General features: G+C 40.9%; 1 protein-coding gene across 3 annotated transcripts in view; it reads left to right on the top strand.

The window, feature by feature from the left end:
* LOC124612403 (cysteine-rich protein 2-binding protein) overlaps positions 1-12,890 on the top strand; it is a 227,325-nt gene that overhangs the window by 193,980 nt on the left and 20,455 nt on the right. Inside the window, exon 11 of one of the 3 annotated variants that reach the window (XM_047140588.1) lies at positions 1,739-1,877. In XM_047140588.1, the coding sequence (XP_046996544.1) occupies positions 1,739-1,877 (139 nt within the window). Of the gene's footprint in view, positions 1-1,738; positions 1,927-12,890 lie in introns of those variants that run through there. The other 2 variants (XM_047140587.1, XM_047140589.1) reach the window with 2 other exon arrangements.

The following is a 12,890-nucleotide window of genomic DNA, read 5'->3' on the forward strand; positions in this document are numbered from 1 at the left end:
TTCATTCTGTTAGCAAATGCACTTGCATAGGTCATCTGCTGCCATAGCTTGTTGATGCCAAATTTTGCCACACTATCTCAAACTGATACGTTTGTTGTACATCGCACATTGATTTCTGTGTTTTTTTTTTTTTTTTTTTTTTTTTCATGTTACGTTGCTTGTCTGTTGGCACTGACAACTCTATGATAACGCCACTGCTCACAGTTGTTACGTGAAGTCCATCGGCCACTGTGTTGTATGTGTTGAGAGGTAATGCCTGAAATGTGGTATTCTTGGCACACTCTTTTGACAATGTGGACCTCAGAATGTTGAATTCCCTAACTATTTCTGAAATGGGATGTCCCATATGTCTATCTCCAATTACCATTCCACGTTCAAAGTCCGTTAATTCCCATCATGTGGTCATAATCACGTCAGAAATTTTTTCGTATGAATTACTTAAGTAAAAAGGACAGCTCTGCTAATGCACTGCTCTTTTATACCTTGTGTACATGATACTACCATCATCTATATATTTACATATCGCTATTCCATTAATTCTGCCACCTCAACGTACAAGGCAGTTGCATTAATCACTGTGCCACCAGGACACTGTCTGTATTGCAAATGTTTCCTATATGTTCTCTAATTGTATGTTCCTACGGAAGTAATGCTACATTTATGGTTTGTAATTTTTATTGTGGCTTTTGTTACCTTATTCTACATATTTATTATGTCATCGCTGACTATTTATTCTAAGAACAACTTTGGCTATAGGGGCCACGAATTAGGAAATCAGGAATCTTAGTCATACCAAAGGTGCATTTTTGAAAAGGGTTGGAATCTGATTTTGAGAAAATATTTTTGTATTTGTGTGGAAACTGGTTTATAGCTTGAATAATAAAGTTTGAGTTTACATAAAACGAATTGTGTTATTTAAATTACTTTATCGAATACAGTAATTGTCCCTTGAGGGGTATGACTTGAACAACCAACACATTCCCCCAGAAACATTTTATAAGAGATGTTCAGTCATTATTGACTGCTGTCATAATTAACATACTTAACTAATCATGGCAAATATTTTGAATTTTCCATGCTTACTAAGTTACTGAGTGTCTATGAAATGTCTTTAAAAAAATTACATAAATTAAGAGACGTCTCCAAGAATTTTTGTGAGGTCAGTTATCTAAATTGATTACGTTCATTCATAGCTGATAATTTCCTTAACCTAACCCTACAGATCGAAAAATAGATTTCAAGCGTCAGCAGTTGGGATTGGCGTAGTCACATATTTACATGTTGATAACAATTTATTTGAATCTGTATTTGCACAAAAGGAAAGTGTTACTTTGTTATCTCGCTACACTGTAAACTAATGATTACATTTGAACCCAACTTTGATACAAATTTTTGTCAGTCAAAGTTGGTCCTATTTCACAGTAACATAATATGGGATTAACATTTATACAACATAGGTTTCAAGTTCAGCTTGATATGAAGTCATTTTCTGTGTTAATCTAAGATCAAATGCCTTACACAGTCAGCCCTTTATCTGCTGCCACTTGTGTCTGCGAAGAAGAAAGCTGAATATAAAATTTTTATGATACATATTTAGTCTTAGAAAATCAGGATTTGATGCCTGCTTTACTTTCGCCTGTTATTTTAGGCATAATACTACATATAGATAAAGTTGCTGTAGTTTTTATCATCACTTTCTTGTTCTATAGCTCAAAATTATTTTCTTTTTTTGTTACAGACATCTCAAGAAAAAGATGTGACATTGCACGTGTCTGCCAAAAATTCTGCAATGATTCTGTACCAGAAATTTGGATTCAAGATTGAAAAATTTGAATATAACTTTTATGAGAGATATTTTCCATTTTATTCCAAGGAGTGTAAGCATGCTTTATTTTTGCGTTTGGAGAAGTAGATTGCTGAAATATCTGTCCGTATAATGAATTTATGATTGTTCAAAAACATTATTTATTCTTTGTACATTCTCCTCAGCTCATTAAAGATACCCCAGAGAGCTTAATTTCCTGTAATATGTCCCAGTATATCACCGAATCGTGTAATTCTGAAAGATACAAGGAGCACACAATACTTGTGTTTAATTGGTCTGTATCTCATTCAAGTTGCCATTATTTCACACAGCAATTGCCAGCACAGGCATGAAAGATATACAAAACTAGTAACTACCTGAAGCAGAGGTCCATATAATCTTTTGTTAGTGCCATTATTTATTGCTGCCAATAATTTTTTTCCCTCTCTTATGCAATTGTAGTTTCATCAAGACTAAAATTGTCACTGCCAGTCCCAGGGAGGTTTAGGAACAAATAAGATCTAATGGCTGAGCGTCTGGCAGTGCATGATTTTTGTGTGAGAGGACATTTTATTCATTACATGCAACATACTGAAGAGTAAATTACAGTGGATGAGACATTTCAGGGGGTCTGAAATAGATGTTTTAAGGGTTCCCATTGGACTTGGAGCATCTACGCACATAAACTGCTACATACCAAACAAAAGTGCTGGCAGGTCGATAGACACACAAACAAACATAAACATAAACACACACACAAAATTCAATCTTTCGCAACCAACGGTTGGTTCATCAGGAAAGAGGGAAGGAGAGGGAAAGACCAAAGGATGTGGGTTTTAAGGGAGAGGGTAAGGAGTCATTCCAATCCCGGGAGGGGAAAAACTTACCTTAGGGGGAAAAAAGGACAGGTATACAATCGCGCACACACACACATATCCATCCGCACATACACAGACACAAGCAGACATTTGTAAAGGCAATGAGTTTGGGCAGAGATGTCAGTTGAGGCGGAAGTAAAGAGGCAAAGATGTTGTTGAAAGACAGGTGAGGTATGAGCGGCGGCAACTTGAAATTAGCGGAGGTTGAGGCCTAGCGGATAACGAGAAGAGAGGATATACTGAAGGGCAAGTTCCCATCTCCGGAGTTCTGACAGGTTGGTGTTAGTGGGAAGTATCCAGATAACCCGGACGGTGTAACACTGTGCCAAGATGTGCTGGCCGTGCACCAAGGCATGTTTAGCCACAGGGTGATCCTCATTACCAACAAACACTGTCTGCCTGTGTCCATTCATGCAAATGGACAGTTTGTTGCTGGTCATTCCCACATAGAAAGCTTCACAGTGTAGGCAGGTCAGTTGGTAAATCACGTGGGTGCTTTCACACGCCGGGTTACAGGACTGGAGTAGGTGGTGGTGGTGGGTGGGTGCATGGGACAGGTTTTACACCGGGGGCGGTTACAAGGGTAGGAGCCAGAGGGTAGGGAAGGTGGTTTGGGGATTTCATAGGGATGAACTAAGAGGTTACGAAGGTTAGGTGGACGGCGGAAAGACACTCTTGGTGGAGTGGGGAGGATTTCATGAAGGATGGATCTCATTTCAGGGCAGGATTTGAGGAAGTCGTATCCCTGCTGGAGAGCCACATTCAGAGTCTGATCCGGTCCCGGAAAGTAGCCTGTCACAAGTGGGGCACTTTTGTGGTTCTTCTGTGGGAGGTTCTGGGTTTGAGGGGATGAGGAAGTGGCTCTGGTTATTTGCTTCTGTACTAGGTCGGGAGGGTAGTTGCGGGATGCGAAAGCTGTTTTCAGGTTGTTGGTGTAATGGTTCAGGGATTCCGGACTGGAGCAGATTCGTTTGCCACGAATACCTAGGCTGTAGGGAAGGGACCGTTTGATGTTGAATGGGTGGCAGCTGTCATAATGGAGGTACTGTTGCTTGTTGGTGGGTTTGATTTGGATGGACGTGTGAAGCTGGCCATTGGACAGATGGAGGTCAGCGTCAAGGAAAGTGGCATGGGATTTGGAGTAGGACCAGGTGAATCTGATGGAACCAAACGAGTTGAGGTTGGAGAGGAAATTCTGGAGTTCTTCTTCACTGTGAGTCCAGATCATGAAGATGTCATCAATAAATCTGTATCAAACTTTGGGTTGGCAGGCCTGGGTAACCAAGAAGGCTTCCTCTAAGCGACCCATGAATAGGTTGGCGTACGAGGGGGCCATTCTGGTACCCATGGCTGTTCCCTTTAATTGTTGGTATGTCTGGCCTTCAAAAGTGAAGAAGTTGTGGGTCAGGATGAAGCTGGCTAAGGTAATGAGGAAAGAGGTTTTAGGTAGGGTGGCAGGTGATCGGCGTGAAAGGAAGTGCTCCATCGCAGCGAGGCTCTGGGCGTGCGGAATATTTATCTCTCCCCATATATTTTTATTTTCATTTCAGCCTCATGTTACAATTTCCACCTTCTAATACCATGTCACCCTCAATAATACATAACCCACTTCCAAACCATAACCAAAAAAAATTTTTTTTCTGCTTTCAACACTACTGCTGCTATAAAATCCACCGTTTCTAGTTCACAAACAGTTCCTTTCACCTATTAAACAACCATTTCGGCTATTTCTAATAACTTTTGCTTTATTTCCATTTCCGTTTTTCCCACATCACTGATCATTTGTAGCTGCTTCCCACAGGTTTTAACGTAATTATTTCTTCGTCAGACAATTGTTAGCCTCATTTTCATAATCTGCCACCACAAAACCACTCCTTTTAATACATTTACACGTAGTTTTTTCGAAATTTTCCCGAATTTCTTCACCCTTTAACGTGTTTTGTCGGCAACACAACCACCTAACCTTTATGCACATCGTTGTCTACCAACCCAAGTTCACCACAGGATCAACATAGCCCAGCTTTAACCAACACTTTTTCGCCTTTTTTCGCACCAGATCTCCAGTTGCTTTGTAGTTCACCTTTATCTCTCTCCATATATTGTTACTTTCATTTTCATTTCAGCCTCATGTTGCACTTTCCACTTTCTAATACAATGTCACCCTCACAACACCCCCACAACGACCCCATTAAGTTTCATTTACATTCCCTCCGCAAACATGCCTTCGCCCTAGCCAGATTACGCTCCCATATTTTATTTTCTCAGGCTTGTCTGACATTTGGCATTACCCCCAAAGGCCTCAAACTTAAAGTTCCCATCTCTGGCTGCAACCCTTCTTTCCATCAGTCCCTATACCAGTTCCAAACTGAACAATCCATTGCCCTCGCCCACCTAATCCTTCACCTACACATCAACTCAGCCAATGAACACATCCGTCAACTCCTATCCTTAATAAAAGTCCTCAATCTTTCCTCTCCCACATCCACACCGGCTGTTCAGTGCATCCTCCTACAGGCCAACCGCAAATTAGAACAGCATGCCACCCTCCACCTCAAAAAACTATCCAATCTCCTGGTTTCCCACCCTTCACAACCTTTCCAGCAAACCTCAACCTCCTCTCATTGCACACAAACCGTCTCTCCCATCTACTCAATCTCCCACTTCCAGCTCCACTCCCTCCAAAACCTCAAAATTCCAATCAACACAATCTGGAACCACAACACCCTAATTCAGTGGTTAACCTTTCCTCTAAACCTCTCTCCCAATCCGAAACCTCTGTCCTATCCAAAGGCCTCACCTTCAGCCCCACTCCCAGATTCAACCAAACAGCCCTCGTCAAAGATTTACTGTCCTACACTCGTACTCTCTGCTGGCAATGTCACTTTGCCACGAAGAAAAATGATCCTAATCCTACTCCTAATGATCCAACTCCCCAAGACACTATCCAAATTGAACCCTGCCTGGAACAGTTACGTCCTCCGTCACAGCGGGACCCACCTCCTCTTCCTCAAAATCACCCTCTCCAAACCTTCCAGGAATTTCTGACTTCCAGCCTTGCCTCTCAGTCCTTCTTAAAAAACCTTAATCCTACTCCCAACATCACCACTGCTGAAGCCCAAGCTATCCATGATCTGAAGGCTGACCGATCCATCGTCATTCTTCCGGCGGACAAGGGTTCCACGACCATGGTACTTGATCGTCGGGAGTATGTGGCTGAGGAACTGCGTCAGCTTTCAGACAACACCACATACAAAGTTTGCCAAGGTAATCCATTCCTGATGTCCAGGCGGAGCCTCAATGAATCCTCAGAACCTTAGGCCCCCTACAAAACCTTTCACCTGACTCCAACCTCCTGACCCCACCGACACCCCGCCCCTCTACCTTCTACCTTCTTCCTAAAATTCACAAACCCAATCATCCCGGCCGCCCCATTGTAGCTGGTTACCAAGCCTCCACAGAACGTATCTCTGCCTACGTAGATCAACACCTTCAACCCATTACATGCTGTATCCCATCTTTCATCAAAGACACCAACCACTTTCTCGAATGCCTGGAATCCTTACCCAATCTGTTACCCCCGGAAACCATCCTTGTAACCATTGATGCCACTTCCTTATACACAAATATTCCGCACGTCCAGGGCCTCGCTGTGATGGAGCACTTCCTTTCGCACCGATCACCTGCCACCCTACCTAAAACCTCTTTCCTCATTACCTTAGCCAGCTTCATCCTGACCCACAACTTCTTCACTTTTGAAGGCCAGACATACCAACAATTAAAGGGAACAGCCATGGGTACCAGGATGGCCCCTGGTACGCCAACCTATTCATGGGTCGCTTAGAGGAAGCCTTCTTGGTTACCCAGGCCTGCCAACCCAAAGTTTGGTACAGATTTATTGATGACATCTTCATGATCTGGACTCACAGTGAAGAAGAACTCTAGAATTTCCTCTCCAACCTCAACTCGTTTGGTTCCATCAGATTCACCTGGTCCTACTCCAAATCCCATGCCACTTTCCTTGACGTTGACCTCCATCTGTCCAATGGCCAGCTTCACACGTCCATCCAAATCAAACCCACCAACAAGCAACAGTACCTCCATTATGACAGCTGCCACCCATTCAACATCAAACGGTCCCTTCCCTACAGCCTAGGTCTTCATGGCAAACGAATCTGCTCCAGTCTGGAATCCCTGAACTATTACACCAACAACCTGAAAACAGCTTTCGCATCCCGCAACTACCCTCCCGACCTGGTACAGAAGCAAATAACCAGAGCCACTTCCTCATCCCCTCAAACTCAGAACCTCCCACAGAAGAACCACAAAAGTGCCCCACTTGTGACAGGATACTTTCCGGGACCGGATCAGACTCTGAATGTGGCTCTCCAGCAGGGATACGACTTCCTCAAATGCTGCCCTGAAATGAAATCCATCCTTCATGAAATCCTCCCCACTCCACCAAGAGTGTCTTTCCGCCGTCCACCTAACCTTCGTAACCTCTTAGTTCATCCCTATGAAAACCCCAAACCACCTTCCCTACCCTCTGGCTCCTACCCTTGTAACCGCCCCCGGTGTAAAACCTGTCCCATTCACCCTCCCACCACCACCTACTCCAGTCCTGTAACCCGGAAGGTGTACACGATCAAAGGCAGAGCCACGTGTGAAAGCACCCACGTGATTTACCAACTGACCTGCCTACACTGTGAAGCTTTCTATGTGGGAATGACCAGCAACAAACTGTCCATTCGCATGAATGGACACAGGCAGACAGTGTTTGTTGGTAATGAGGATCACCCTGTGGCTAAACATGCCTTGGTGCACGGCCAGCACATCTTGGCACAGTGTTACACCGTCCGGGTTATCTGGATACTTCCCACTAACACCAACCTGTCAGGACTCCGGAGATGGGAACTTGCCCTTCAGTATATCCTCTCTTCCTGTTATCTGCTAGGCCTCAACCTCCGCTAATTTCAAGTTGCCGCCGCTCATACCTCACTTGTCTTTCAACAACATCTTTGCCTCTTTACTTCCGCCTCGACTGACATCTCTGCCCAAACTCTTTGCCTTTACAAATGTCTGCTTGTGTCTGTGTATCTGCGGATGGATATGTTTGTGTGTGCGAGTGTATACCTGTCCTTTTTTTCCCCCTAAGGTAAGTCTTTCCGCTCCCGGGATTGGATTGACTCCTTACCCTCTCCGTTAAAACCCACATGCTTTTGTCTTTCCCTCTCCTTCCCTTTTTCCTGATGAAGCAACCATTGGTTGCGAAAGCTTGAATTTTGTGTGTGTGTTTATGTTTATGTTTGTTTGTGTGTCTATCGACCTGCCAGCGCTTTTGTTTGGTAAGTCACATCATCTTTGTTTTTAGATATATTTTTCCCACGTGGAATGTTTCCCTCTATTATATTCATAAACTGCTACACTCATTCAAGTGCGATTAATCTGGATAACACCGTAGGAAGCATGATTACATTGAAAATCTCCATGTAATTAACACTTGTATGTGTCCCACAGATATAAGTCCAAAGGTTAAGGTCCATTTACCAGGAAGAATATTGCTGGGGTGCTTTGGGATGGATTGAGGGCAATGTCATTGCCAGGTGGATGTTGCCTGGAGCACCATGATGTAGCAGTCACATTTGAACAATAGCTGTATGGTTCTTTTAGTTGACAGATCTGACCCCAGTGTAGTGTAATCCTCTTAAATGCCTCTCTCGCTGTTTTGTCAGTTTTAAAGGAAGTAGGTAGAGTGAAAAGCAATATAAAAACCATGAATCACTATAAGGTGGTGGTGGTTGTTGGGAAGTTTAAGGGGGACTAAACAGCTAAGGTCATCAGTCACTATAAGAAACTAGTGTAAGATGGACTCATAAACAAAATGATGAGTAGTTTAGTTGTGTGTCCTACTGCTCAACTAATTCTTTACACACGAACATAGACACAAGAACACTGTCATATGATAGCATATGTGAAAATTCAGCTTGTATCGCTCCAAAAGTTTCGTTTATATGCACCATGAAAATTTTTCTTAGCAATACCAGAGAAAGACAAATTGATAGAAACTTAACTGTTGTTTGATTGCTTAACACAAGACAAATAAAAATGAGAGCATTATTGCAATAACAACTGTCAATGTAACATATGATTTTCATGTATTCCAGTCTGAATATAGGAATTGGACCAGAGCAAGTAGTGGTAAAACACAAAATCCATTAAATTACTTGCAAATTTGCTGCCTTCGGTTCAGTAACACAGTTTCCACACTGAAGATGTTTCAAAAGTGGTGCATAGAGATACAAGAAGTTAAGGGGATGAGTTACGAATGGAGTACTGTTGCATATGTTCAAGGATAATTTCCAGAGCAGTATGGAAGCTGAGAGTTGTGATAACACCTACGACTGAAAAAAATGTCATGTTGCACCATTCTTCAGAGTCCACATTAGAGTGCAGGTTGCTTTACAAAAGGCTGGCCAAATCAACAGAAAACAAGGGCATATCAGCTCCAATTGGTCCATGTTTAACACTTTGAGGCGAGCAATGTTGCATGGATTGTGCTCCCACAAGAGGAGCCGTGTACCTTATTTACCCAATTATAAGGCGAGGTTTTTTCCCAAATTCGTCATTCCAAAAATACAGGATCATCTTATATTCGCAGATTCATCTGTTGCTGCTGAGGTCAATTTTTTTACATTGTTTAGTAAATTAATATAGGTGTCATCTTACATTTACAGATGAAGCTTTGGCTGTTGAAGTTTTGTATGAATTTATTTTGAGTAGTTCCGTAGTATATAGCTTGTGAGTAGGCTTGAGATTTCCTGATACAGCGGAACACTTAATGCAGTATCGACCTTGCTGGAACGGTCATGTGACATTTGACTTGCAGCGCTAGTGCAAGGGGTACATGAGAAACTATGAGCTAGCCACTACAATGATCTAATGCTCTACTTAAAAACTGACAATTCTGTGAAACATAGGAGGAAGCAGTATCAATTTTTATCAACATACAAACTTTAGTTGTATCGAACAAGTTTGAAATTAAAATTGTCATACATGTATGGATACCGTACACGTACATTTATGCAGCTTCTTAAGTGAAGGTAACATTAATCTTGCCTTTCAAAAACCATTAACTGATTCTGAATCAAAGTCAGTATTCTACTAGGTTATGACAAACTGTAATGATTTACCCAGTGAATTGCAAACTAGAAATTCAGTTGCTGTTCACGTATTAACTTACTGGGGGAAAACGTCACCAGCTTTAAATCAGTTTTAGAACAAGATGATGACATTAACATGAAATGAGAAAGAAAAGTAATCTAGAATTAAATATCTAAGTAATGAAATAAATCGCATTAACCTGACTGCAGTTGTTATTGCAAGAATAAATTACAGCAGAAAGACCCATTATGGAACTACTACCAACTGATGTCGCTAGCTACGTTTACATGGAACACATCTTCCGAAAGGTGAAAACTGAATTTTGGGAACCATTTTTTGTTGTCATGTTTACATGTTAAGGTCTGAAATGGATTTGCTAGCCTAGTTAAACATGGCATCTGGAAAACAGCTGATCAAATTTCTGATTCAGTCAACACAGTCATTATTTCTCCTCGCCCCAAGTGTTACAGGTAGACAGCTTCATGCTCAGTCCAATATCTCTGCTTCTTCTTCACTGCATATTAAGTCCACATTAACTGAACATTCTGAAAACAACACGTAACTTGACACCCCTATAGCATGTTTCAGAACCAGTTACATTTACATGGAAGCAAAAATTGATTGTGGAATTGGAAAACTGGCACGTAGAAGTGCATTTCCAGAGTAGCTTTAAGTGTTCAAATGACCACTCAGAAATGGCATTGGGAAATCGGTGTATGAAATCTGGTTTTGGGAGTGGTACGAGTGAAAGTTTGAGAATTGGCTTGGATCATGGTTGCGATATTTTATTTTTGTATTAGTTGTTGCTGTTACATATGACCTATACTCTAGAAGATATTGCCATCCATGTTTCACTATTGCTCAATCAAAGCATTATGGAAGGTTTGTGGGGGGGAGGGGACTGGTGAGCGGGCAGCAAATTTCATTGTGCATCGTACTGCAAACCATGAGAGTCTGCACTACGTACTTTGGCTTCGGCTTTTTATATATGTGTACCATGTTTAGATTGCAGTTTGCCTGAATCAGTCTGTACGTGGAAGTGAATTGACTTTAAAATTGGACAAATACCCAGCAGTAACATACATTTATACAGGAAATGCTAAATATCACATTATACTTCCATATTTCAAGCAGCAATGTTGTCGATGCTCACTGCAGGTTATGACCGGAATGATAGGGGTTTTGTCAACTGCTGCTTCTACACAGCGAATGAGAAAGTGGTGGGCAGATGATATGGTTGTAAGCAAGAGACATTTTAAGAATTTCATGTCAGTATAAAAGCAAAGTCCACTGTGTGCTCAGAAAAAAAACAGTTGTGTTCTCGGGTCTCACCATAACCACAACCTCAGACTTCTCAACATATACAGAAGAAAGCCAAATATTTGTGACAATGAAGATATAAGTGTCACAGCTGTCCTGTTAGAATGATGACTGACAAATAAAAATAGTGATACCACAGATGATAGGCCAAGTAAACAAAAAATACAGTGAAGATAAAAATTAATGTAAACAATTCCTTTTTGTTTATTTTATTTCTTCTTGTGTTATCAAAATGTAGACAGTTAATGGCTCTGAGCACTATGGGACTTAACATCTATGGTCATCAGTCCTGTAGACAGTTAATATATGGGATAAGTTTAGAATAGGTGTAATGTTAATTTTTTAGTCAGGCACCTTACGTCAGTAAAAGTTTGTCATTTTGATTGGACAGCATATATTTTAAAAATAAATTCTTAAGGAGCCTCTAAAGAAAAGAGGAGGGTTATCTTCTATTCAGGGTCATCTGACAATTGGGGAAATATGGTTGGACATACGTCATTTCCTCTTGCGGCATTTACATTCCTCTTCTTGCCACGTGCCGCATCTCCGAAGGTCAAAGGGTATCAGTCATCATCTGCTACATACCTTTTATTTATTTTAAAGATGGCCTTACAATAGAGTGTAGTACTAAAAAAAATAGAAGAGGGATGACTAATGATATGTCTCCCAGAATCTGAAAAAACATAAACTATCATTTTGCAGATGAGACTGTTTTCGGTTTGTGATATGGAATGACACTAGGAGTGTACTACTTCTGATGGGAGGGGGCGTCTGCATCTAATGTCAATGTCAGAACAAAATCTGAGATGATAGAGAAAATGAAACCCACCCGTATTTTGCATTACAATAAAACCAAAGTGATGCTTACTACAGAGATCCATCAATTGACTACTACCCTTTGTAGAAGAAGCAAATAAAATAGTGGAAGAAAGTTCTTTTTTTATTTACACATTTTCATGATGGTTAATGTAAATTCTTATGTTTTATATAGGGTGTAATGCTACTACATTGGTGTAGGTTTTAGTCAGTGTCGTTGGAGGTACTTGTATTATTATTATTATTATTATTATTATTATTTCTTTCCTTTCTCAGACATTATGTCTGGTTAAAAATGGAAAGTGATGCGGACCTTGATCAAGCGTGACTTCCTTTTAACTGTATGGTATATGTTACATTGCATGTAGGAACTTTCGGGTAATTGAACATGTATCAATAATTACAGATTTCTGTAGTTGTATATATAGATTTGGATGTAGCTATATTGCGTTGATGTACTGGTGGATATTGTGTGGTATGACTCCTGTAGTTGATAGTATAATTGGTATAATGGTAACTTTATCCTGATGCCACATGTCCTTGACTTCCTCAGCCAGTTGGATGTACGTGTCAATTTTTTTTCTCCTGTTTTCTTCTGTGTATTTGTTGTGTTGGGTATGGATACTTCAATTAGTTGTGTTAATTTCTTCTTTTTATTGGTGAGTATGATGTCAGGTTTGTTATGTGGTGTTGATTTACAGTTATAATGGTTCTGTTCCAGTATAATTTGTATTCATCATTATCCAGTACATTTTGTGGTGCATACTTGTATGTGGGAACATGTTGTTTTATGGCAAGTTGTTGATGTATTATTTTTGCTACATTGTCATGTCTTCTAGTGTATTCTGTATTTGCTAGTATTGTACTTCTGCTTGTGATGTGATCTACTGTTTGTATTTGTTGTTTGCAAAGTC

This window comes from Schistocerca americana, chromosome 4 (genome assembly GCF_021461395.2).
Source record: "Schistocerca americana isolate TAMUIC-IGC-003095 chromosome 4, iqSchAmer2.1, whole genome shotgun sequence".
Taxonomy (NCBI): Eukaryota; Metazoa; Arthropoda; class Insecta; order Orthoptera; family Acrididae; genus Schistocerca; species Schistocerca americana.